General features: G+C 36.0%; 1 protein-coding gene across 11 annotated transcripts in view; it reads right to left on the bottom strand.

The window, feature by feature from the left end:
* Positions 1 to 27,587, bottom strand: part of LOC105218900 (E3 ubiquitin-protein ligase TRIM9) — a 160,240-nt gene that overhangs the window by 6,635 nt on the left and 126,018 nt on the right. For 8 of the 11 annotated variants that reach the window (XM_054227941.1, XM_054227944.1, XM_054227938.1 and 5 more), the window contains exons 3-7: positions 4,632 to 4,727; positions 3,670 to 3,804; positions 3,416 to 3,517; positions 2,991 to 3,150; positions 369 to 401 (exon numbers count right to left, since the gene is read on the bottom strand). In XM_054227941.1, the coding sequence (XP_054083916.1) occupies positions 369 to 401; positions 2,991 to 3,150; positions 3,416 to 3,517; positions 3,670 to 3,804; positions 4,632 to 4,727 (526 nt within the window). The remainder of the gene's footprint in view (positions 1 to 368; positions 402 to 2,990; positions 3,151 to 3,415; positions 3,518 to 3,669; positions 3,805 to 4,631; positions 4,728 to 27,587) is intronic. The other 3 variants (XM_011194772.3, XM_029044653.2, XM_029044654.2) reach the window with 3 other exon arrangements.

Genomic DNA, 27,587 nt, shown 5'->3' with positions numbered 1-27,587 from the left:
TGTTGTTAACGTTGGAAATAGTGTTGTTGATAATAATGACAGTGATGGTAGTGATAACGTTGGTGACAGTGACGGTGATGATGTTGTTGTTGATGATATGGTTTTGGTATTTGAATTGGTGTTGGTTTTATTGGTGTTGGAGGTGTCGATGGTATTATTAGTGGTTAGGTGCGTGAAGATGGGTACATTTTGAAATCTGGACGAAATGGATTTGGGTAGTGTTGCGGTACGCATAAATTTAGTTGTTATTGTTGTTGCAGTTATATCGTTTGTGCAAGTTGCAGTTGCAGTTGCCATTGTATTTGTTTTCAGTGTCGAATAATGATTTGTTTTTGTTGTTGCTGCGGTTACGGGTAACAACGTCTCACCTGCTGGTAATCGCTCTTCTCCATCTTTGACAGCTATTTTTGGGCGCGCGTTTCAGTTTTTCATAATTGCGGCAATTTATGGATGATTGGATGGGGTTGGTGCAGCGATGCGACATATACACATGTGTGTGTTGGTTTGACAAATGCACATTGAGGTGATTGTATTAATTGTCAGTGGTAAGTGATATGGGTATTCAAGATGTTTAATTTTCCAGATTTCAATTTAGGCAGATTTTTTCGTTGTCGTATTGGAAATTGTTGAGTCATAATTGATGGGTTGTTGTTTGGATGTTGCATAAGTTTGTAAATTTTTAGTTTTTTAATGGTGCGCAAGAGAAAGAGAGAGCAAAACATACACAATTATGTAGATAATACAGATTTCGGTATGCATATACACTTACATACATACATACATATTTATAAAACACATATATAATACATACAAGTTGTAAAAGCATTTAAATATACCTAAAGCACGACTACACCTATTGTGTAATAAATTAAGCGGCAATTCCGTCTATTTTAATTGCAAAGCCCCTCCGCAGCTCTCTACTATACTTTCGCCCTCAAACAGATTTATTGTAATTCAAAACAAGAGCGCTCTTCAAAAAAATATCATGTTACACAGACACACGTGTGTGTGTTTATGTGTTCAGCGGCGCGTCAATTGGACACACTTTCAAAACCATCAAAATTTTGTTGAAAAGTGTTAAGTGGCTTTGGTGATTTGTTGTACCGCAGCTGCCACCACACCGACGCTGTTGCTCCAGCGCTTACTCAATGCTGCCACGGTTTCCGACAACATGTGGTAATGTGTCACAGTTCACGCATGTCTAGGCTATTTAGGACCGTACTTCACCCGTACAATGATGCTACACTGATATTGCAAACGAAAATGCACCAAATCACTTGAAAGTACTTTCGTTGCATATATTAGTTTGTTGGTAGGTTTTCACTACAACAAGGCAATTGTACATGGGGCTTTATTAAAGAGATAGGTGTGCTTCAAAATAAAAAAAATGTTTTTTTGTCTTATTAAAATGTACACTATGTTTAAAATAGTATCCAAAAATATCAATACGAGTAAAAGTCTGCGAGATAGACCCTTTGAAAGTTCTGCCCATTCACAATGATAGGAGGAGCCGACATCGAAGGATCAAAAAGCGACGTCGTTATGAACGCTTGGTATAAAACATACACTATGTATAAAATTTTTAACACGTTTATCTCAAAACTCAATTCTTTAAGTCATTTATCTAGTTAATGAACGAAGGTATTTGTTTTCTTAATTACAACTATTTTTTTCGAGCAATAAATGGCGAAAATTTGACCAAAAAGTGATTTGTTTGTTAAAAATCTGTCAAAAAAAAAAACAAAATTTAATATTTTCTACTTTCCTTCAGCCATTAACTAGATTTATAAATTTTCTATCTAAATATTTTTGGTTTATTGAGTAATAATAAGTTAACTATATTTTAAGTAATTTACATAGTTTTAATTAATTATTTTTTGTATTTAAATAATTATTTCTCTATCGATTGAATACTCGACTGGTCCGTTCAGGTAACATTGATCTGTAGTGGGAACACGCATATCCATTGCATTTGGTTTTGATAAACAATGGAAAAGAAAGATGTTATCAATAAAGATATCACAGTATGACTAACATTGCCCACAGGTACTGGTCACACAGTTTTTTTTAGTTCTTCAATTAAACGTTAAATGGCTTTCCTCCCGCACGCTATCTGATTATATGTATGTATTTTCCAGTAATATGTTATTTTTGTTATAATTTTCCCTTTACTTTTTCGCAAACTATTAAAAATCGATTTAACTGTGAATAAGTATGCGTCAAAACAGAGCCAAGAGTATATCATTGTTTCAAAGAAATTTGAGATTGAAGATCACTGAACGATAGCAAAATTTAATTGCTTCCGCCATGTCGCTATCAATACACAATCGAAATAGAACAAGACAATGAATTTTGAATATTTCCTTTAAGTCTTAAACTTCAAATTTAAAACTTACTCTTAATAGGTAGTAAAATAGTTTATCTCTTTTACCTATTAAAATTATTTATTAAACTATATAATTTCTATAGTACTGACGCTATTTCAACACACTGTATATGATGACCTCTAAGTTTGACTGAGCCCTTAACCAATAATCATCCATTGTTTACGTTCTAAGTAAGTGGCACCGCCGGGAAATAAATCACTAAATTAGCGAAAATATAACATTTTGGTTTAGAGTTGGTTAGCAATTACATCGTTAATTGGTTTTTGGTGCATTTTTTAAGTCAGATATGGATTACAAAATAACATTAGCCAAACTACACTTACTTTTCCAATGCTTTCAAGTAGTACAATATACATTATTCAAATACTACTATATGGTTAATACTTTTAATTAGCGGTCATACATATACCGTTATAACTGAATTTCACATAGCAATGCATAGTTACAAAAAATACAAATAAGTATGTGTGGTATGGCTCGTACGCGTCTATGCTTAATATATGTAGATACTTATGGTGTATGAATAGAGATATATTCAATTGTTTATTCAGTTATATATTTATATATATGTATCTGTATTTATACGCTAACTTTCCCACATACCTTTCATCTGCATAAAATTCAAATTATCAATTGCGCGCACCAGGGCAGCATCGTCCAACGTCAAATCCACAATTGGCGAGACACGTGGAGCGGCGTTTGTCACCTCTTGATGCCAGGTCATGTCCGTATTGGCAACGCGATTAATCAACATTGAGCCGACCTGTGGGAATGAACGCCGACCGAGGAAAGTAAAAATGAGTAATTGGTTTATATACATAGGAGCATATGTATGTGTGAGTATGCAAAAACAGAAAACAATGAAATGTGTATGAATATGGAGTAGGTTGAGGAACCCAGAGGAGAATACACACGCGCAATGGCGCAGCATTCGTTAATGTGAAGTATATACGCACATTTAGCACATGCTATCACAATAAGTTCACACTAAGGTGATTTACATAATTTAGTAGTCAGTAATTACTTACTTGTAGAAAGGCTGCGCTGTCGGTCTCTTTCAACGCCTCAATGCAGAATTGTATTAGTCCAGTGGTTTGTTGCAATTTGCCTGTACAATTTGATTGTTGATCCTATATGGAAAGTATATAAAAAATATTTTATTTTTTTTCTTTTAACCTTACAACATTTATTGTAAGCTCACCAACAGGCTCAGAACGAATAAATAATATAATTCAGCAACTTCTTGTTTACATTAAAATTTTGTATTTTGCATCTGACTCACCTTTAATATTCTGATTTTCGTGTCTTTATCCATGCGTATAGCCTCGAGCAGATACTCGCGTCGGTCGTGTATTGCTTGTATCAAGGCTTCGCATTGCGCCGTCACCAGTCTTTCGAACTCCATGCAGGACTCCTGCTTTGCCAGCCATGGCCAAGCAACGAAAAAAAGTACAAGATAAATAAGTGAAGAATTGTGAGTAAGGTACGACATGATATGCCGGTGAAAATGAAGTTTTATTAAAATTAAAGCAGTACACTTGGGCGAAGCCAAAAAGGCGTTGTTTTCTTATTTCATTAATGACTGTGCGCTTGTTAATAATTTTTGCTTACTTTTTATGACTTTATTTCTCTACTGCTTGAGCTTAGATTAACTCGCTGCCAGCGCCAAGGTAAACGCGAACTTTTTTAAAAGCACATCCAATCGTGCGCCCAGCAAGGTAATTCAATTCCGTTTTGTCGGTATGCGCTGGCCGGGAAACTCTACAGACGACAAAGGGTTGTGTCGCTGGCAGGAGCGGAAAGTATATGCGCAATTAAAAAGTTCTGTCATAAATAGCGCTATTTTTTATGAAAGCTGCAGTAATTTGCGCGGTTTCCTAATGAAAGTTCTATAGGAGTTTCGGCTTAGCGTTAATGGCATCTTTTAACAACAAAACCAAGAACATGTACTTTGGAAATTGTAACTGTCGCGCCAAGGCGCCCTCAAGCGTTGCATGCTTTTATTATTTCCACGCAGGGACACTACAGAATTTGAAATATTAAAAAAAAAGTTACGTGAATGTTCGAAAAAGCAACTGTTGCCACATTCACTTAAGGCTCGCCATTTTCTTCCTTTCTTTCTTTCTTTTTTAAGAATGATGAAAAATAGACACAGTTTGTTTGCACAAAATTCATCCTCGCACCGCACTTTAACTTTCTACGTAGTTGGCGCTTTTCGTTGCTACGCCTCGAGCACTCACTTACCGTCACTTTGTCACTCATGCCTTTTAATCGCTGTATGAATTCCGTGGTGGAACGTGCCTTCTCCGACAACTGCTGTAAGTTATGTGAGAGTTCCGTCTGAAAATAAAAAGATAAGACAGTGGAAAGTTATTAGTTAGCGAATATATATATGGAGGTGGTTTTAAGCACGAGTGTGAATCGAAAAGGATAGCATCCTAAAATACATCCGTTACGTACCACGCAAATATTCGAAAATGAGCGTACTGCAGGATTTTGGGAAAAACTAAGTAGGAAGTGCTGAGGTGAGTTTTCAAGTTCGCCTTCGCTTATGTATATTTATTTAAGGATTGCAATGTGAAAAATACTTTGAATACTTTTTGAAGCCAGTTTAGATTTTTACTTCGAGGAAGATCTAGGTCTCGACTCATCCAGGTTAGGTTAGGTTAGGTTAGGTCAAGGGGTAGATCTCCGCATCTATAGAGAATCTCACAGCATCGACTGTCTTTTGTGATATCCAAATACTTCTTAAGGATCGTCAAGAGCCTTATGATTCGACAAAGTGCTTGGACTCTGTTATAAAGTTCTTAAGTGGTTAATGTCGATTCCAGTCACTTCGCTGGGTTCGCTGAAGGTGTGCCGACCTTAGTTTGGCGAATGCTGGACATGGAAGGAGGAAGTGTTTGGATATTAGTAACTAGCATCTGGCTTGATCCCTAATCTCACCGCATGTGTGCCTATTGGACAGTCACAGTGATTGCGGTGAGATGAGCCGTCCTAAGTGACAGCAGCACCGGTTCGAGACAGAAAGTCCTCGCTACTGCACAAGGGCTGGTTGTTGTACAGTGTTAAATCGAGGAGTTCAGTAAGAAATCGCCCGTTTTTTCTACAATATCCGATTACTGAAATCATAAACGAAGTGAAAAGAAGAAACATCCGAATACTATGCTGACGACAATTTTTAATATGAAACCAATTCGTGTAGGATAATGGAATTTACTAATTTTATACGAAACATAGAACTACAAAAATTGGCAAGAGAGTTTCAGAGGTTTAATTTTGATATCCATGGGTTCAGCGAATGCAGATGAATAGGCTTCGCTGAACATATTACGCCAAGCGGTGGTAAACTAATCTTGACATTACATAGATTGTTGCTATTATTATTGTCCGTATTAAATTTTTTCTATAATTCAAGTAAATTCAGAATGTTTAAACTTCAAGGCCTTGTAAAATGTGTACTGACATTTGCAACGCAGAAGGCTCATTTTTGACATTTATAAATATGTACATTGTATTTAAATACAGGAATGTCAACTGCAGTGGCGTCTCTAAGCACACATGTTGCAGCACTTCGATTGATTTATTACCATGTAACAGTACGTCAATAACATTGCCACAACTACTCGAAGTTAGTTGCAAAGCCGGCGGCGGCGACGTCGGCGGCTAAATAGCGGCGTATGAGTAGTAAATATTTACAAACAAAACAAACAAAGGTCGCCCGGCCCGTGCCACTCGCTCGCTTTTCCTGTCTGCTCACTGTCAGTGAGACACTGGCAAATAGACAACACAAACGGCAGCCAACCGAGCACAAACCAATAAAGCTAGCAGTTAGTCAGAGTCATGTAAACAGTTACATCCATGTACATACACACATACAGGACAAACATACACATATACAGTGACTACTGCAAGCACAAATATCATTCTGCCAAATGCTTCCGCAGCATATGTACTGCATGAAGGTGGCGTGAGGCGCCGCCTGCTCTCGTTGCCACGGCTGCGTCAGATGTGTTGCAGATAAGCGCAATGGCAAACAGGCGTACGGGAGACGGACGACCGCCAAGCCGACACGCCGACCCCAAGCCGTCGAGCGAATGAAGCGGTCATAGGAATGAAAGTTTGGAATTTACTTCATTTAATTTGAATAGGTCGAGTGGCGGACAGCAGCGGCGGCAGCGGCAAACGGATGTTAACGTGAGGTTACAAATATTGTGTGTGCGTGTGAGTAAATATGCGAGCGCTGCAAGCAGGAAATGTTTTCAGCAGCTGTCATGGCGCAGAAAACACCGTTAAACGGCAGTAGCGAAAGGCGTTGATAGGTACATGGGGCATATGGCCGCCGTTACCCTTACCACCACTTAGCGGGCAGGACGTATGAGCGACATGGTGGATGAAGATGGAGCCAGAGCTGAAATTGGAGTTCGTATGCGATGCGGACGCAAAAGCAGTTGGATTGAAGATGGCTTTGCTAATTTACCTGCAAAACAATTCATTCGGGTGAGTAGGCATATAAATACAAGCACACATACACCCACGGCCTATGTTTAATAAATTTCATTGAGTTGCTGCGTGGCGAGTCACGGGATCAGCCAAAAAGGATACTTGCTTGTAGCAGGATGCATGTGTACAATGGCATATTTTGTCTAGCTTGAGGCAGGTTTGCCTGCCACGACCCGCACTTCGTACTTCCTCATAGGCAGTGTTGTGCACCGGCATCATTAGAATGTTTAAATATGTTTTACATCAACAAAACAACAAAAATATCTGTTACAATGGTATAATGAGAATAAAGCACAAGAAGCCGAGCGACTTTTACGAAACGATCTAATTTTAATGAATTGAAATGTTAAGTAGAAAATAACCACAGGACATATCAACACGCCAACCCTTAGCACGTCACAACTGGAAGTACAGCCAACGGCGAAAGTTTGAAAGATATACGCTGCCAGCAACTGCGGAATAAGCCAAGTTGTGAGTAGAATTCTAAATTAAAATTGCAAATTAAATGCAAGTCGAGCTGCACATACTTTTTCTTCTGTAAACTAATTTAGCTTTAGGTGTGTCGTTTTCTTGTATTTCTTTGTTTTTAAGTCTTCTATTTCGTGCCACTTTTGTTCTTCTCCTTTGCCACAACAGCTGCCACTCTCAGTATAAAGAATTTCTTGTGGTCTCGCTGTTTTCCGATACAAAATGTAGAAGGTAACGTGCAAGAGTGTCTACAAGCTGGAAGTTTTGAGGTTTAAAGCTACAATAATATATGTACATGTTATGTAACGGTGTTAGAACTTTTGTTTAGTAAAGCATAAAACAGTCGCCGACCTCTTTCTTCAGACCTCATTCTTAAGACATTTAAAACTCGTACATCGTGGTGGCTTGTGGTCAGGAAAGTATTTACTAAGATAAGATTTAGTTTGATTTAAATCTATTTAAAAAGTCTAGAAGCATAATCACAAATATTAATTTACTTACAGCACCATTGAAATTCGGATCCTATCAAATGATGAAGAGTTCTAATAAAGTGATCAATCGTTTCGACCATGAGGTTTATATAGATTTTAGCACGATAAAAAACTATAAAATATTTTGAGATTCTCATAAAAAACATAATATTTCACAAGTACTTTCATTGAAAAAATTAAAAGAGAAATATGTAAGGAAACCTTGCAGTGAATTAAATGAAAAAAAAATAATACTTTAATTAAATAATGAAAATATTTTTTTATTTATTACATTAAATTTAAAAAACACGCGATTGAATAAATGGAGAAGCGCGAAGGGCTTTTCTAAAAAGGAATGTATACTATCAACTTCAGTCGCACAGCTAAAGAAATCTGTTAGGACAATGAATGAGCATTCAAGTTCCTCCACAAAAACGATTCTAAAACTCCTCTATGCATTCCATTGTCAGCTTATCAATGAAAACCAGACGTTGCGCATTAAAATCAAAGCACCGGCGAGTGGCCAAAATGAAAACAAAAAGAATGGAGAAAAATGAACAAAAAATGCATACACACACATCCTTATTTATGAAATGTACATATGTATATGCGGAAAAGGCTGAACTTTAGAGGAATGTTTCCTCTTTGGAACCAATACATCTCATCTTTACATTCAGTTCGTGTTGTTAATCTCTCATGCAAAAGTGCTGTTTTGTCGGAGACTGAAGTGTTTTCTATGAAAGAGGTTTGCATGTCGCATGTCATGTCAGAGCAATGAGAATATTCGTGATTTATTTGATGGGTTACTAATGTGTTTATAACATTTTAAGAAAATGTGTGCTATCGATATTTCTGAATGTCGTTTATTTCTTTAAAACTCGCTTATAAACGAATACTAACGGAGTAGTTGAAAGCTAAGAAGCTTTCCTACTGGGCATTCGGACATTCATAAATGCTCATATCTACTATATATTTATATAATTTTCTTACAAAAGGGGCAACCAATTAGCGAAAAAAGGTTCAAAAAGGGGTGCATCATTTGAAAAACTTTTTTTGGATTCACAATATTCTTTTGAAATTTCATTTGTTCATTTGTTTCAATACTTTTTGTTAACTCTTTGAAATGAAAAAATATAAATATAAGTATTATAGAAGATGCGGCGAATGAAAGTTAGGGGTTGTTGCCGATTTTAATTTAGCTAATTTAGTAATACCAGCGTTATAATAATTTAAAGCGTACAAATTACGTATGTGTCTAATCAAATACTTTTTTGCTAGCCATTCTTCGACAGAACTTAAGTGCTTCGCTAATATTCTTGAAGTTATAATGGGGCATTTGTTACGACACACTAAAGCTGTGTCATCCGCAAATGTTGATGTCAAAACATTATTAGCAGTTGGAAGAACAGCTGTATATATGATGTATAGAGTTGGGCCTAAAACACTGCCCTGTGGTATAAAATCACCTACTTTTACTGCAAATTTTCTATTTTTTAAATAGGACTCCAAGGTTTTATGCAATTGGAAAGGTAAACCTTTTTTAATCTTATACAAAAGTCACACATCTAGAAATATAGCAGAACAGTACTCTCTATGTTCGAATGCCTTTCTAATTTCGTATTCTATTTACTTGCTCTACAGTGCCATGTTTTGCACGAAAACCGAATTGCTGCGTTGGTATTACATTATTTTCATGAAGGAAAGGAGACATCTTTGATAGTAACACTTTTTCAAATATTTTAGAAAGACAGGGTAGAAGACTGATTGGTCTGTATGAAGACGGCTGTGTCTGGTCTTTCCCAGGTAATACTGTGCAGCTTTTTTATTTGAGTTATGATGAAGAAAATTAAATGAAAATTCGTTCAGTAAATGTATAACATTCACTGGTAATAACAAGTTGTTTTATATATTTACAGTTGAACTTCCATAACTCGAACTCTTGAATTGGCAATAGAAGTCAAATTTCATAAAAAATTCCTTCCATCAATTTCCATACATCTGACCATCTCCCATTATCATTAGAATTGAGTATATAACTGAGTAAAATCTACGATAAGAATACAAAAAGTTATTGGCAAGAACTTGGTTGGATGGATATGTATACATATATGTATGTATGTGTTTTTGCAACCATGGTCACTGAAGTGGAGTTGTAGGTCTATTTGGTGAAGACGTTCTGTCAGGCTTATTATTTTCGTGAAGCTGAACACATACATAATGTTGTTGCAACATGGCGCCTCAAATCTGCCGTTGCCATATATGGTCATTCCAGTAGCGAATGCTTGAATGCTTTTAATGGCAAGTCATCGTTGTAAACGTAGTTATTTCTTTAATTAGAATTTCAATTTGATATCACAAAACAGAAGACACAGTCAATTATCCCTTGCAACATATGGTTTATACTTAAAATGAATTATATAAAAATATATATGTATGTACTTACACCATGTTAGAAGCTTCTTTCCTCATATCTAAATTCATTGATAGTTATAAGGGAAGCTTTAGACTAGTCACCAGAAGTTTACCAGAACTACAAATTTATAACTGAAGTCCAAAAAGATCAGATTTAAACCAATTATAGAACATATATGTATGTAATGAGTTAATTTTGTTCTCAATGCAATTAGATTTTTTCTAAATTTTCAGAACTCCTCTAATACTAACTATGTATACTTTGGAAATTGTCATCTCAAAACGACATCAATTCGTTTAAAATAACATTTTTATAGAAAGAGGCAATCGACTGACTAGTTGCACTTGTGTTCATGTTAGTAGTAAAGTAGTTCGTAACTTGTTGCTCTGACTGCAGGGTACACAAACACAAAAAAAAAAACATGGACATGTCACATGTGTCTGCTCCCTCGCTGGTGCCAAAGTGTCTGCGATTGTTATCTAACTACTACAAACACTACAAAAACAATGATCGCTGGTGTAGACCTTGCAACCTTGCAACACGACTAGGCGTAGCAAGAATTTAAATGTTGCAAATACCAGCGAAGGCGCTCAGTTTCTTGTCTTTGCCTGTTTCGGTGGCAACTACTACATTTTAAATAGTTCGCTTGCAGTAAACTTATTGCAACAACAAAGACTGTTAGTCATCACGTGCTGCGCGCTGTCTGTCTGACTCCGTCTGTTGTCGTATGCCTAAATTTGTGCAGCGCTGACATTGCCGACGCAGTGGTTCTTGCTCATTGCGTTGTGGCCGACAATGGAGGTACTCGTATAGACTGTCAGGTTTATGGCAATGGCGGTGACAGTGGCGACAGTTTTGACAGACTCCCTGAGTGACAAAGTGTTTTTGGCGCTGCAGCGATTTCAACTCCTTCAGTCCAACGCCTTTATGTGGCGTGTTCATGCGTAAGCACAACGCATTTCTGCACCACTCGGGCCATTTTAATAAACACTCGTAAATAGTTGCGTCTCCACTCTTAACCACGCTAGTTGTCCCCAAACTCGATCTACTTCTCTGAAGCTCATCTTTCCTTTTTCAGTAATTTTTATCACTCATTTCATGTAACTGTTGCAAAAATATTCTACGATTTATAGATATACCAGTAGAAGTTTATTATGTTCGGTTGGCTCTATGTGCCTCTGGTTTCGCAACTCAGACTGCAGTCAGTTACTTTTGGCTGCCACTTTCGCTTTGTCGTTCGCATGGAACATTTAAACGAATGTTCTTATCTGCACTGGCACATACTTTTGCTGGTATTGTTGCACAAGTGTTGGGGCCGACTGAAGCTGTTGATATGCGCACAACTTTTTAATTTATAGCCCGTTATTGTCTTGATACAACAGCAGACAACAGTCGCAGCCAAAAGCAATAAAACAAACAAAGCAACATAATTCACACTTCTTTTTAGGAAAAGTTTAATTACAAAATGTTGTAATATTTTCTTTTATTCGACTAAATTGCATTCATATTTAAATTTATTATATTTTTCTTTTAAGCAATTTCATTTTATATTTTTATTTTAACTCCCTATTTGGTCATTAATTTTTCTTGTCTCCAAACTACAATTGTAGACATACATATATGAATTGAATATTACATAACAGCATTTGGCAATAGTTCAAAGTTCAAAAAAGCTGTCAACCAAATTTTACACATATTTTATGGTAACTAACGAAAATCATAAATTGCTAGTTTCTAATCAATTTTCATGTTCAGCCTTTTATGGTGTTATTTATTGTATGTGTATATAGTGTACCAACAAAGTAGGCAAAAAAAAATCAGCTTACAGGTAGAAGTTACTGACTAAATCCGAACTAATCCGAAATGAGCTAGATTTATAATCAGTTCTTAGAAAGTGGATTCAGAAAGAAAGCACGTCGGTGACTAAATATTATTTCAGTATATAGAAACTCGTATGTTCTTCTCAAATCCCAAATGAAATGTGTTTCTGAAAACATCAATTGAACTAGTCTAATTTTAGCTAGTATAAACCTGGTATAACCAGCATCATAAATTTAACATCTTGTCTGGCATCAACCAGTGAATAATAACCGTTATTTTTCAGGAATAGATACAATTATGCTTCGTACAAGTTACAAAGTAGTGCATAACTAGTTAATTCTCAACAGCGTAGTTACTACTACACTTGGCTACCTCAATGCTACTCACACTGGAGCGCAACATACTGAACTTTTATTATAAAATATTGCATTACCATATGGAACGTGACCACATAAGCGTGCGAATGTGTATGAGCGTAAGAAAATATTCACATTTTGTCAAACAACCTGTTGGTCATTGATGTGTTACATGGGTCATACGGTGCATTAGGAAACCTCGTTAATCACAAGCGGCACATAAAGATGTGCAATATTTCAGCGCTGTATATTCATGCGCTTGTGTGTGTGTGTGTGTGGATTATAATAAAAGCTATAAATTGCCGAAAAATATATGATGCGCCGCTGGTTAGTTGGAGCTTATTTTATTTCCATACATGTGTGATGGAGTGTGGCTGAGTAATGTTGCCACAAAGTTTCCCAATTTTGTTTGTTAGTACACTTGCCACACTTGTGGGAAATTTTAATATATGACCTCCTTTTCTTTGAAGAAAACCCAAGTACTGCGTATTTTATTCGATTTCTAATTTGCTACCAATTTTTAGTTATCTCACTTTTAATACAGATATTTGGCTTGTTCTTCACCATTTTTTGTGATCGGGAGAAATTATTCTATGTACTTATGTGAGATCATATGGATGCAGTTATTTTTGTTTTTTTGCTTTCTCAAATTCATTATTAGTTGCCAATGGAATGATAAAGTATCTTACAGAAATATTCAGACTTTCACATTAGAGAGTATCATGAAATTTTGGCCGATATCGATTTGCCAATTCCTTACGCGCTCTTTTCTCTTAAATATGTAGAAACACCAACAAAGTCAGTGAATTCAATAGAATATGCGGGTATCTTAATGAGATAGTTGTTGCAGTTTGTTTAATTCGTTGCAAACTGAATTCTCATGAGCTTCTGTTTCAAGCCCAATTGAATTTGTTTCTATTAAACAATAAATAACAACAAAAACCACAAAATTGTAAAACATGTAGTCTGTAGTAAATTAAAAGGGAAATCCAATAAGAGCCCTATATAATCTTAAGATATACTTTGCATTTCAGTGAGACATACATATGTACTCGCACAGACATACTTTAGATGACAGTGGATATGACATATGACTGAGTGTGGATGACCAGTATGACGGCGTATGAATTTAAATGAATTATCGTTGATTTATGACATGGCACTACAGCGAACGAAGAAACGAGCGAGAGCGCAGCTTTGCAGGCAGTTTCTCAAGAGCGCAATTGCTGATGAGATAATAGATGAAAACGCCGCACGTGATTGCCTTAAATTGGATTATTTATTTAAAAAATTTAAATAGCAGACATATTGGCAGAAGGTAACTTAAATTGCGAAAGTACTACGCGCACACAAACCAATACATATGTTTTAAAGTTTAGAAGCTAACATGCAGATTTGTAAGTAAAAGTAGGTTGTGAAAAAAACCGTAACATTAATTTCATTTTATAGACATATGTACATATGCATGTATGTATATAACAAATATATATGTACAGTGATCCCCGCTTAAGAGCCTCCGCTTAAGTGACTTTCCCGCTTAAATGTCTGTAATATTTAAGCCACAAATACAAAATTGTTAGCAAATTTTTATCTTTTCAGAGCCATTTAATATTTTTGACATTGAATGCGCTGAGTATTGTCAAAAGGGAAACATATTTTGTTTTGTAATATTTTTTCCATATATAGTGGTTTTCCGAAATAACGAACACATTAATTGTCAGGCCTGTTCGTTATATCGAATTTTTCGTTAATTCGAGTACTCACTTAGACGTATGTTTTTCAATAAAAATGAGTTAAATATCCGTAAATTGCAGTTTAATAAATTGTTTTATTAATTATTTGTTAAAAAATGAAAACCCATAACAAAACAATTCAAATCAGCTAATTTCTTCCAAAATGGACCAATTCTGACCCTTATTCTACTATTTGGTACTGATCAAGAATTTTAAGCTTTTTTATAAAGACTAACATTTCTTTTAATTTTTTTTTCCAAGTTATATTTTTAATTCTGGTTCCATATTATTTGATTTTTCTCTTTCTTCATATGTCTTCTTCATGTTGTTCGTTAAACCGAGTACTTACAAATCTCCGATGTTCGTTATTTAAGGTACTCAATGTAACAAATTTGTTTGTTCGTTATAAGCGGTTTTCGTTAAAACGAATATTCGTTATTTTGGAAAACTGTACATATATTGTTATTAATAAGTATTTTTGTTATTAATAAGAAATAAATGTGACTTTCATTCTAAAAGAAAAAATATTGGATCGGGATTCTTGCATGTTAAGAAGGGGCACTTAAGCGGAGATTACCGTATGTATGAAGCTTGAGTCAATCAGAAGAATCGTTGATTGCCAGCGGAGACGAATCAATGCAATCACAACAAACAACAGCTGAGAGGCAGTGGCGTAGGGCAAGTGCTTACTCTGGCAGATGAGCAAAGATCGCTTCGAGGAAATGATATGGGTTCGGACAGTTGAAGATATTTTGCCGTGCTGATATAACGGCCTTAAGTAAACTGGGCTGTCATCCAAATACACACAGTAAAGGAAATAACACAAACCAGCGGAGAGAAAACAAATAAGGCAATACATAATGGATTTTTAAGCGAAAAAGTATAATAAATAAAAAAAAAAAAACTTACGTGGCAGACACCTAACATGTACCGAACACAGCAGGGCAGTTGGTAAAGAACTGCTATGTAAACTAAAGAGTCCATCAACTAAATGAGTACAACACTCGAAATGGGCGGTCAAATTTCACAACTGCAGTGAAGCAACTCGGCTAAGTTAAAGTTGCAATTAGAGCAGAATGCTACAAGTAATACTAGCTGGTCATCATGACCGAGTGTCTAAAAACATAAATTCAACCCAATTTCAATAAAGATAGCCAAACGACAAATGGGATATTGCTACAACATACACAAATCATCAAATGAGTGAGTGCGGGTGGAAAAAATAATAAACAGAATGACAACGTTGAGGCTGCCGCAAAGCATTTTGAAGTATTACAGACTAAGATAATAATAAATTTAAAAATGAAATGCATAAAAGGGAAGACTTTTGCATGACAAATTGAATTTGTATTGCAATCGTTGCATTGCGTAATGACATCGATAATAAGTGATTTCAAATTTAGGTTAAACAAATATTCAGTTTTGTTGGAGTTTTTGTTGCTGTTACTAATCTATATACTCCTTAACTTAAAGTGACGTTTATGCCTTACATCCTATATAAAAATATAAATACATTTTGACATCTTCTCTGTTAAGAAAACTTAGTAGATTAGAAAAAAATGTTTTTTTTTTAATGGTACATCAGTATAATATCTTCCATCGAATTCAATTTGCTAACTTATCATCACATTCGCATGCAATTTTGTTTACAAAAGAGCAGCATCGGGCAGAGAGATGTTCAATCATGAGCTTCATTATTTATTTGCGCACTGCAAAGACAATGGAAACTGCCCAAGTGATTACAGTTCTGTTACACGTGTCCGCTCTCAGATAATGCGCTCGCGTAAGAGTAATTCCAATATTTAATTAAATTAAGTGCACATGGAGATTACTGTCGCACACGCCGCGACTGGCGAAAGTGATCCATAATCGGCGACGCGTGCACTTTCTCCGATAAGTGTAAGCTATTTAAAACCATACATACTCGTATGTAAGTATATACGCTGGTAAAATGCATAAGAACCATAAGAAGCATATTCAAAAGAAGCGAAGATATCCAAATGCGACTTTAACTACTTTCAATCGGCAATTGAATCGGCAAATTGATCATTTTAACTGGCATCTCAGCGCATAACGTCTCAGTGCAACCAGTCATGGGCAGACAGGAGGCACAAAGGTTTGTCTGAGACAATAACCCTTCACATGACACAGTCGGCTGAATTGCTGCTCACTACCATGTGACTTTTGATTCACACATAATCTCCATTAAGACGGGATAAATAGCAAATTTATATTCACCACTATCGATGTCGTTGACGGTGTCGGTTTTTCTCATATTTTTGTTTTTATTGATATAACAGGCCTTACAGGGGTCGTACGGGCATTCGCCCAATATGTTACGGAATGGTTTGTGACCACATATATATGGGAATATTAACATTACATATCTTACTTATTGTCTATATTTTCGAAAAAATATGCTATATTTTGCAATAAAGTCCACTATATTCTATAATCGATATAAAACACCCATTTCAGGCACCAAGTCAACAAACTCCTTCTTTCCAGTCACACACTTCTCAATAGCTGATGCTTATTTGTGGTTGAAACTCTACGAGCTATACCTTCTTTTTAGTTACCTCTTCTACCTCTCTCTTCCTCACAAAATAGATTTTTTATTTGTTATTGCTTTGTGGTGCCGGTGTGGTTGCGGTTGCAACAAGTCATATTGTCGTGCTCATCATTATTTGCACATAAATTAAGATTATGCCGTCCACTTTAGTCCTCTTCTTCTTCTTTGCTGACACTTTGCCTAAAAAGTCAACCGGGTTTTTAGTCTGAGTCAGCATGAATGACGAAAGGAAGTGAATATGCTATTTGCGTTTGTCACAAATCGTAGGCAAGAGAATGGTGGCCAATACAAATACTTGTACACAATTGTTACTCTACACCGACTAAAAATGCTTTCAGATCTCGATATAGTCTATCGTTAGGTTGGCTATGGGTTCGAAATTACTATGGAGTCTAGAGAAATATTGATAATGAAATTAATTGCTCTTCTAAATTTTGATCTTTGGTAGAGAGCGCTTTCAATTTACCAACTGCGTTCGACCGGCTACCAAGTCGTTTACACGTAATGTTTTAGTCAGCTGACCAATATGATATGAAATAAAAATAATTATATTCCCCATCTTTGGCTTTCTTTCTTTTTTTCTCTCAGTGTCTCCAGAAGCATCATCGAACCCATTAATGAACCAGAGGACATGTAAGACAATTCTTTTGTTTACTTCATGTGACATTTGGCTTGATCATTTTAACCATATTTGGAGTTTACACAAAGCTTCGGAGCTTCTGCTTTCAGTTTGAAGTGCTTTCTCTGCGGATAACATTGTAGAGTGGTCGTTGGATATTTGATGGCACATTGGTCAACCGAAGCAAGCTTGCCAGCAAACAGTCAATTTGGTCAGTAGTTCAACGCAAGCGACGGAGCAAGCTTAAGTGAATGGACATCAAATCCTACGTTGCCATTATTCTTCTTCACTTGTCTCTGCTTGCGATGTGATTAGGGTTTCTGCTAGTGAGTAAATAATACTCTAACTGGAGTAGCCGTTTGGAGCAGGAAGTAAATCTTAAGCTCGATTTACGTTCAAATTGATATTCGCCAGCAAGTAAATGGCCATTATGGGTATTGTGACGGCAGAACACACAGCAGCGCTGAATGCTGTGTAAAGGGATAATAATGTACCCCACATGAATTAGCGGAAGCTCACCACATGCATTACGGTTAAATAGAATTTATTTGTTCGCTTCAGTATTGGGAGCAACACACAAGAGCCACTGTTGCACCGTCTAACGCGCCTTAGCACACTCCTAAGCAGCTGTAATCGCACTCAGCTCAAATTCAATTGATTCTGGCTCGTCGCGCATGTTGCACATTCAGGTCGAATTTCATGGGAATATGCCATACACATCAAGGTGTTGCAAGTATGTGCTCGTGTGTGCATAAATGAGCGAGAATTTCACGTTAATTTGCAAATGCAAAAGCGTAAAATATTGAGTGCAACTGTGCAGAAAAAATAACAAAATTACTGAAACTATAACACAACATTAAATATGGCATATTTGCAACGTAGAAAAAACGGCTGCATTTACTGTATGCTCTGCGTCAATAATTTATTAACTCGCTTAAGTGCTTATTCCAGCGGCAGAGCAAAGAAACTAAAACAACTGCATGCAAATTACGTAAATATTTGCGTAGCTCAATAAAGTCATTGGCGGCAAATTGCTATCAGCTTCCTTCGGAGACATTTTCGCATTTTCCAACCCATACAAAAGAAACTGCAATGAGTATTTTATTTAAGTTCCGTACGAAAGTACACCAAGAGAGTCAAAATAAGTAGAACTATAGAGTTGAATGAAATCCTTTGTAGTTCCAATAGAAACTTTGCGAAAACCAGACCTTCAGAAAAGAGTTGGTTTTCTACTTGTTGGCGAAAGCCAGCAGAGATCTAAAGCCACACATCACTAATACGCAGCTCTTAGATGATCAATATAGTTAAGGCAATTTACCTTATGTCTTCAATATAAGACCATCGGTAGCAATAAAAAAATAAAAAAAATAAATAATATGTATTTAAGATCCGATAAAGTATATATTTTAAGAATACAAAGACACTTTGCGTTCGAACATATGCTTCCTTTTTATTCTCTTCCATGTGCACTAAATCGCAATAAACAAGAATGCTAAAAGCTCAAATATCCAGAGACTTGCGCTGAGAGTTTGAGGCAGGGAAATGCAAATATTTAAATATGCAGTCAACGGTTTGAAAGCTTATGGCGCCAGCAGCTATGCAATCGAAACCTTTGCAGGCGTGAGCGGCGGAGCGGGACAAATATGGCACAATTTAGCACCAAGAATTACTGATGACAGTTAATGCCTTGCTACAGTAGTATGATGCTATTGTAAATAGAAGATTGAAGCAAACCCAACGTACAATTAAAAGAGAGTACATTCTTTAGAAAATCAATGAAATACTTATAAATGCAATAAAAAACAAGTAAGGAAGGGCTAAGTTCGGGTGTAACCGAACATTTTATACCCTCGCAATTTATTTATATAACTTTATTTATATTATATAATACACAATTTGACCCACATATTCGTCATATACATTGTATAAAGTCCATTGAAAGTTGGAAACCATAATATTAGGTTAGAAGCACCGAGGTCCTCGTGTTTGATATACGGGGCCTTAAAAAGCTATAGTCCGATTTCGGCGATTTTTAGAATGGGGCTGCCACACTATTAACTTAGTATTTGTGCAAAGTTCTGCGCCGATATCTTCACTAGTACTTACTTTATATATTGTAAAGTAAACGATTCAGATTGTCTTCAAAGTTCTCGTATATATAGGAAGTATGCGTGGTTGTGAAGCGATTTGGCCTATTTTCACAACATATCATTGGGACGTAAGGAAACTATTACAAACCAAGTTTCATTGAAATCGGTCGAGTAGTTCCTGAGATATGGTTTTTGTGGGCGACGCCACGCCTATTTTCCATTTTGCAAAAAAATCTGAGTGCAGCTTTCATCTGCCATTTCTTATGTGAAATTTAGTGTTTCTAACGTTTTTCGTTAATGAGTTAACCCACTTTTAGTAATCTTTAACCTAACTTTTGTATGGGAGGTGGGCGTGGTTATTATCCGATTACTTTTATTTTTGGACTGTATTAGGAAGTGGCTAAAAAAAAACGACTGCAGAAAGTTTGGTTTATATAGCTCTATTGGTTTGCGAGATATGTACAAAAAACTTAGTAGGGGGCGGGGCTACGTCCACGATCCTTCATACCAAATTTTATTTTCATAGCTTTATTTATGGCTTAGTTATGGCACTTTATGTGTTTTCGGTTTTCGCCATTTTGTGGGCGTGGCAGTGGTCCGATTTTGCTCATTTTCGAAAGCAACCTTCCTATGGTGCCAAGAAATAAGTGTGCCAAGTTTCATCAAGATATCTGAATTTTTACTCAAGTTACAGCTTACACAGACGGACGGACGGACGGACAGACAGACATTCGGATTTGAACTCCACTCTTCACTCTTTGGTATACATAACCCTATATCTAACCCGTTTAGTTTTGGGTGTTACGTTATGTGAACAAAACTATAATACTCTCTTTAGCAACATTTGTTGCGAGAGTATAAAGATATATGTGAAACATACAAAAATAACGGCCCTTATCATTACGGATTTATGTGACATACCTCACCTCATCTCATCACTTTCTTCTGGAATGTCCCGCTTTTTCGAGATCAAGAAAACTATTCCTCGGATTTCACTTCTTCGAACAACCGCATGAAATAGCGGTGAAAAATATCTACAGATTTATATAGTATACAATGGAACAGCCTTACAACCTGAGTCGGAGACACCGACAAGAAGATTTCGGCCAAATTTAGGTTTCAGTCTTAGTTTTGTTGGAGAAACTTGCTCAAAGCGTTCGTCTGAAATCGAACTTACGAATTCAACATTAAGCTGAGCTCACGGGGAAATGTTAATTGGGAGATTACAATATTACAGGGTGGCAGCATACAGCGCTACACGGGCGATTGAATTGCAATAAATAAGAGGCTATAACTGTTCTCTAGAGTATTATGTACCCGGTTTTAGATAAAGATAGTTGTGGACATGACAACAATTTAGTGAGTTTAAGAATATGATGTAGTTATGTTGTTGCAGCGTACACATTAGGTTCAAAAAATATCAAATCACCAAAATAGACGATTCGGAAATAATATATTTTTTACGACAATAACATGATAATTTTTTCGAAAATTCTTTCTCTTTCGTTCCGATTCAATTGCGTCTTATGGAAATCAAATATTAAACTTTTAAACTCTTGTAACTCATTTGAATCTCAACTAAAAACTTCGATTTTACTGTTTATATCTAACTTAAACTTCATAGAATTTTCAGTGATTAATTACAGTTACTGTTTCAAATATCACATTGGGAGTGTGGCAGCAAAAAGCTTATAAAAAATTAAAATCTTAGAATGAAGCCATAAACTACAGCAGACAGTCCAGTATAACGGTGACGTGAAGACTTGTGGCATATGTTGCATGTTGCAAGCCATCACTGAGGGACAACTACGTAACTGATAGGCCATTAGAGGTGGTAGCTCGATCGCAAACGATGTGAATACCAGTAGTGCTGCAGTAGTTGTGGCATTAACAACAGTAGAACAGCAGTAAAAACATGGCAACGGAGACAGCAACTTGGGATTGAAATTGATGAGCAGGAGAAGTGTAGAAGAAATTGGATATCAAATGCACGCATTGAGAAATTGGCGACGAGCACAGCAACAAAACACAATAAGACTCGTCCCTATTGGTAACGGTGATGGCAGTAAATTCTACTTGCTGCTTGCAACATAGGCTATGGCCCAAGCTAAAGTTAAAGTCATATATAGACCGAATCAACTGAGCTTATATTGCGAATTGTCGGCAATAAGCGAATGTCGGTTAATTAGAATTGAATGATCTGCAACGTACTGCCGTCAAGCGATGGGAGAATTGTCAATTGGCGCCGCACACTGCGGCAGCTGAAAGGAACATGTACGTAGGTATGTATGTATTACGGCTTGCACAATAAGAAATGCAATGTAAAAAAATTGCAAACAATATTGTTGTATGGAAAATGATGGAAAGTGAAGAATAATTGCAGTCATGTTGCATTAAATTTAATTTAATGGAATATTTTAACAAACGCAGCTGGAGCCAATAAAATCAAACCAAGCCATGCAACATTGCTTGCAACGTCAGTATTAAGTCAGTGGAAATTAATGCATTAAAAGTAACTTCCAAAAAAATATCCAGAGAAATTGTCTTAAATAACGGAATACGAATTCTCAATAATTAAAGCGTTAATTCGTAAATGTGACATATGTACATATAAGGGAGTCGAAACGAATATTAATAAATCGATTGCAATGACTCATCCTCCACTTTCCGTTCCGAAAAGCAAAGTATTCCAAAATAATTTAATTATGAGATAAAGTAATAGTGGTACTCATTTAACGTCGCAAACGTATGGCAATATCGCGAAATAGCAATATCGTAAAACAGCTGTTCACTTTTATATGCATTTTATTTTACCACAAACTTGCAAATATTGCAAGTGGCATTCATGGCAAGTTTACGCAATTCACAATCAGCTGATATTGTCACAATATTGCCACAGAGCAAATAACTTATGTATACAGTAAAAGCTCCTTATTCGCGCTTCCTTTATTCGAGTTTTCACTATTCGCAGATTAAAAAAATGAGACCCAATTTCTATATTCGCGACTACACATTTTTTTATTCGCGGATCTAATAAGCGGAACCAATAGGTATCCAACCCAATATTCTTGTCGAATGGACTAATAAAAAAGTAAAATAGATCTTATTACAAGAAAATTTTAAATATTCCATATTTTCGCAATATTTTTGAAATTTTGGTAATATTTCCATATAGAAGGGGCTCACATGGAACTGAACACAACCTATTGAAAAAGAGGCTTCAGCAAGCACTGGAAACGTGACATTCAATTTGAAAAATCTTAGTGAAGGTTTAAGAATGGCAAATGAGCTCTGCGATTTCTTTATGAACATGGATCCGTCTATGGAACGAAGTCTAATTTTTAAGAGACAAATTGCTAATGCGTCTTCTGTGTATCAGTCTGAATTGAAGGAGCTTTTGAAAACTGCTAAGCAAGAAAAAATTACAAAATTCTTCAAACCATCGCCTACGCCTTAAGATTATTAGTTAAAACGTTCAAAAACTTCAATTAAATCATTTTTTTATATACCTATTTGTTGTTTTTTTTTTCACCTAGGAACATATCCCCTATAATCCCATATAAATTACCATCCCGTATTAACTGACAGTTAAAGAAAAAAATTAATCAAACTAAAGCTTCTGAACTTAAAATAATAAATACATATTTTTTAATAATTTAATGATGCAGGGTTAAATCAGCCAAATTCAGATTTGGAAAACAAATTTTTATATATTGTATAATAATGCATAAGGTTAGAACATACACCTCAAAATTAAAATATTTACAAAAAATGTGTTATAATTATTTGCGCGCACTGTAACTTCTCGACGTCACGCATTACATTAAACATTCTGTTACGCGCAAAAGGGTAGCGCCGCCGCCTCAACTTGATGTGTCGTGTCAAAATTTGTAGCATTTTGCTCATTTCACAGCGATAATCTTAATTTTTTAACAACTTGTGCGAGCACTGTAATAAATATTGGCCTGTGGGGCATTAAAAAAGGCAAGCTCGTTGACAGCCGTTAAGGAATGCAACTCGCTGTGATGTCCGAAAAAAGATTAAGCAAACTTTTTTGACATTCAAACTGCTGCTGCTTACAATAATATTCCGTTTACTTCTTTTTTTAGAATTATTTATACCACATCGCAATTTCAAAGGCGGTTCTGCCGATTGCGAACCGAGCACACTAAGAAAAAACCGTAAGAAATGAGGCAGTGTCAGAGTTCGTTGAAAGCAATCTTTTGTTCTTCCTTTATTCCAATTTTTTTTATAAAAACTATAAACTTCTGATAATGGCTTATTTGATTCGAGTGAATTTGATGATCAAAGATGGCAAAGAAATTATTACACAAAGCTATTGAAATTAAATTGTTTCAATGTTGACAATGAAAATCCTTCAGTATACTAATAATATTAGACGTTCTTTGCTTCTGAACTAGAAAACTATCGAATTTCACTTCAGAAAATCTCTTTCCTATTTCCGACACAAAAGGTTTGAAATTGATCAACAAGAAGATCATAACGATGCAGCAGTCGCACCAGTGCTTAAAGACTTGAAGTATTTGTTTTCGTTGCAAGTATTATGTGCATCCGTTAGCATAGCAAACGATGCAAAAAATATCAAAATTCAATAGTCAACGAAACAGACCGAGCAGGAGGTGGTAGCCACCAGCTGTGAATTTATTTATATTGTTACATGCAAATATTTACATAGTGGCAATGACTCCATTTTCCCGTTGTCCTTTGTTTTTACCACAACACATGGTTCCAGCCTAAACGGCGATAAACGTCAGCATTTAAGTTAATTTGTTGCAACATGGGCAAATAAAACACGCCCCGCCGTGAATGTGGAGGGTTCCTGTGGACGAGCATACGATCGTGTGTAGGAATATGTGTGTATGCGAGCTTGGGAATATAGAGCAGTAGAACGCACAGTTTAGTTTCAAGTTCAACGCACATGTTGCAACTTATAGACAGTTGTGTGTTATTGTTTTTACATGCGTATATAAATAGGAGATGCACGCGTGCGCAGCAACAAACGCCTGTGGCTGTGTACATAAGTATGGTGTGTGCGTTTACAGATATTGCATACGCCGTTTTATGTTGCAAGTACGCGTCGCAAATATGTACAGGCTAAACATCACTCATCATGGTGGCAAGCGACAAATTTGCTCTATATATACATATGTAGGTGCTTGTGATTGCTTCACGTGCACGAACTATTGCAAACTATGCACGCGCATATTGACTGACTGACGCTTGTGGCACTTGTAAATTTGAGCTCATTTGTCATTGTAATGTGTCAGCGCGCATGTCATGCAGCTAAATGGCATACTACTGGCATATGCATAGCGGAGCACATGTGCAACCTTGCGTCAACTATTTTGCATCATGTTTGCCCATTTGTTATCTGCCTAGGTGGCATCATAGCAGCCAGCCGAGCGTTGCGATTTAAAAGCCGTTGCCTTGATTTTTGTTGCACAATGCTTTTGTCACTGTAGCGGTGTAAACATTGTTTTATTGCCGCCATGCTCTATATAATTTGATCCATCACTAATTCTCTGACATTGCCATCCGCGTGCCATCTCGCAGGCCTTACAATAGGCCTCTTGGCTGAATTTGTGCTGGTGTGCATGTGTTAGACTCGCAAAAATATCAAATTTCCGCCACGGTTCGTAAATGCCACGCTACAACTATGAACTGCCACCTGGTCATGCAGCAGACACAAGTAGTGCGATTATGTTGAAGGGCCTGAGTGATAAGTGTGGCACGCATGCGACGTACATACATACTATGCACACATATTATCACTTAAAATTTGCGAAGTGGCACTCAGTTGGATGATATTTCAACGAAGAGTGAATATTTAGTTGCATTACGGGATTTGTTTTCAATACAAATGTTTGAATTGGTTTCTCAATTCTTAAAAATCAAAGAGTATTAGCAAATCATCAGGGTCTCATGAAATAAAAAAAAATCGTCGGCAACGATGTTGTCAGGAATTATTTCACGGAATGAATGAGAACTAAATAATAAATAATAAAGAAAATTTAAAGGCGAAATTGATCATGTTTTTTATTTATTTTATTAAGCACTTTCGTAAATCTAAAAAAAAAATATTTTTCCAAAGAATGTTTAACAATCCATAATATTTTGCAGTTGTTTTATCGCACGCTCCCCACATTCGTCCACCAACTCGTCACGCTCATTTAGAAGGTGACAAATCTTGCAGCGAAGCGAAACCTCACGGGTTTAAGTTATTCGTGAACATAACCAGAAATCGCAAAATATTTAAAAAAAAAACAATAAATGCAATAAGCTACATATGGTCCGATGAGGTATTATGGAGTTGGAACCGTTTACTCAATGCTGAATCGTACGTGTGTAAGCATGAATGCAATCTTCAGTTAATTTTATGAATCACTCTTTCAGGAGCGACCGAATGAAAAAATTGAAAAAAAAAAACAATTCTTTACACTGAGTAACGCACCTGGATATTGGGAGTTCGTAAATTTACGTACGGATGCCGCTATCATTATAATGAATTTGATTTTTATTGCGATTTTTAAAATCGCTATTTTTATATCAATATCACTTATAAGTTAGGGGTACAAAATTAAGATTTATTCGAATATTTATTTAACCCTTTCATGCCAAATGTTGCCTATAGGCAACATTGTACTTATCGGCTTCTAACTCTCGTTATTTAAATATTTTTGACCAGCGGTTTTTTAAATTATGTAGACTTATGTGTTGTGCAAGCTTACAGTTACATTTTTTGTAATGAGCTGTGCACGTATTCATTCAGTAGGCCTTCTCCGCAGAGTGGAATTGTCAAAATCGGTTTCGCGAAAAAGTTATACTGAAGTGTTTATACAAAAAGTGCTCAAAAACATAAAAAAATTGTTTTATTTTAAAACAAAATGAACTATATAAATAAGTACAGATAAGAGAGTTATTTAAAAAAAAATTTCCACGAAAAAAGTGTTTAGTTTTTTTATAATAATCTAATTTGTGCCTATAAGCAACATCCTGTAACTAATGAACCAGGATACATAGGACTTTGAAATTTTTATCACTTCATATTTGAGTTAAGACTAATATATATCTGTCCTAAAAAAATGTTAGCTCCGCCCATTTTAATTCTGACATGAAAGGGTTAAAAATATATTTTTATAAACAATTAGTAATTTAATACAAAGATAAACAAAAATACAATTTTGTAAAATTTATTCGGGCCTTGCCTACCAGGCTACCTTAACAGCAATTTAATAATCGATCACGCTATTGGAATAATGATTAGCTCAGAACAAGTGTTTTCGAGATTTTCCAGCAACGATTTACAAAACGTACGTTTATTACATTCCCATTTCACCATTGTTATCCACAATGGTTGCTACCACAAACAAACTATACGAATTTATTAATTTATTATTTGTCAACTATGTTTTGAATTCCATTTGTATTGCCCAATCGTAGCCACAGGCATTTCGCTGGTAATTATGGCTATTGACAAGTCCATACATTTACAGCTTTATATATGTATATGCAAACCCACACACACACACTTGATTAAATTGGGTGACAAACTAATTAATTTGCAATAGAGAGACGTAGCAAAAGCGAATAACGCGCGCATTGATGACGTGATTGGTGTCAAAACGCTTAATGTAGTGCGGCTGCCTGACAGTTGTACATGCCTGTATGTTTGTGTACAAGTATATGAGTATATAATGAGCGCATCATTCGACGCGTTCTACAATGCAATAACGCTGAAGGTGTCAGTTACAGACCAACAACTAATGCGACCGTATTTAGCCCGTATTAGGCTGGCATTTAACCAAAATGGCTTTCGACGCCTGTATGCCACAGTTTAGCGACAGACACAACAGTTGTAATTGAAACGAAAACACGCTGGCGGGCTAGAATACATAATTTCGTGTTTTTTCTGCAATTTAAATTTACCGCAACCTTTAAATGTTAGACACGATTGGATAATTGAATGGCTGGAGTTTGATAATTACATCCGCTGAATGGTTTTAATTAAAATTTTGACAGCGACTCTCATACTGAAAATAATGTTCATGCTGCGGAAGTTCGGACTAGGCTGAATTATATTTATTTAACTAAGCCAATGATAATCATGTATAAATCAAATCAAAAAATTAATAAA

Source organism: Zeugodacus cucurbitae, chromosome 3, assembly GCF_028554725.1.
Source record: "Zeugodacus cucurbitae isolate PBARC_wt_2022May chromosome 3, idZeuCucr1.2, whole genome shotgun sequence".
NCBI classification, from domain to species: Eukaryota; Metazoa; Arthropoda; class Insecta; order Diptera; family Tephritidae; genus Zeugodacus; species Zeugodacus cucurbitae.
The sequence above is the reverse complement of the archived record's forward strand: the minus strand, read 5'-3'. Positions and strand labels throughout refer to the sequence as shown.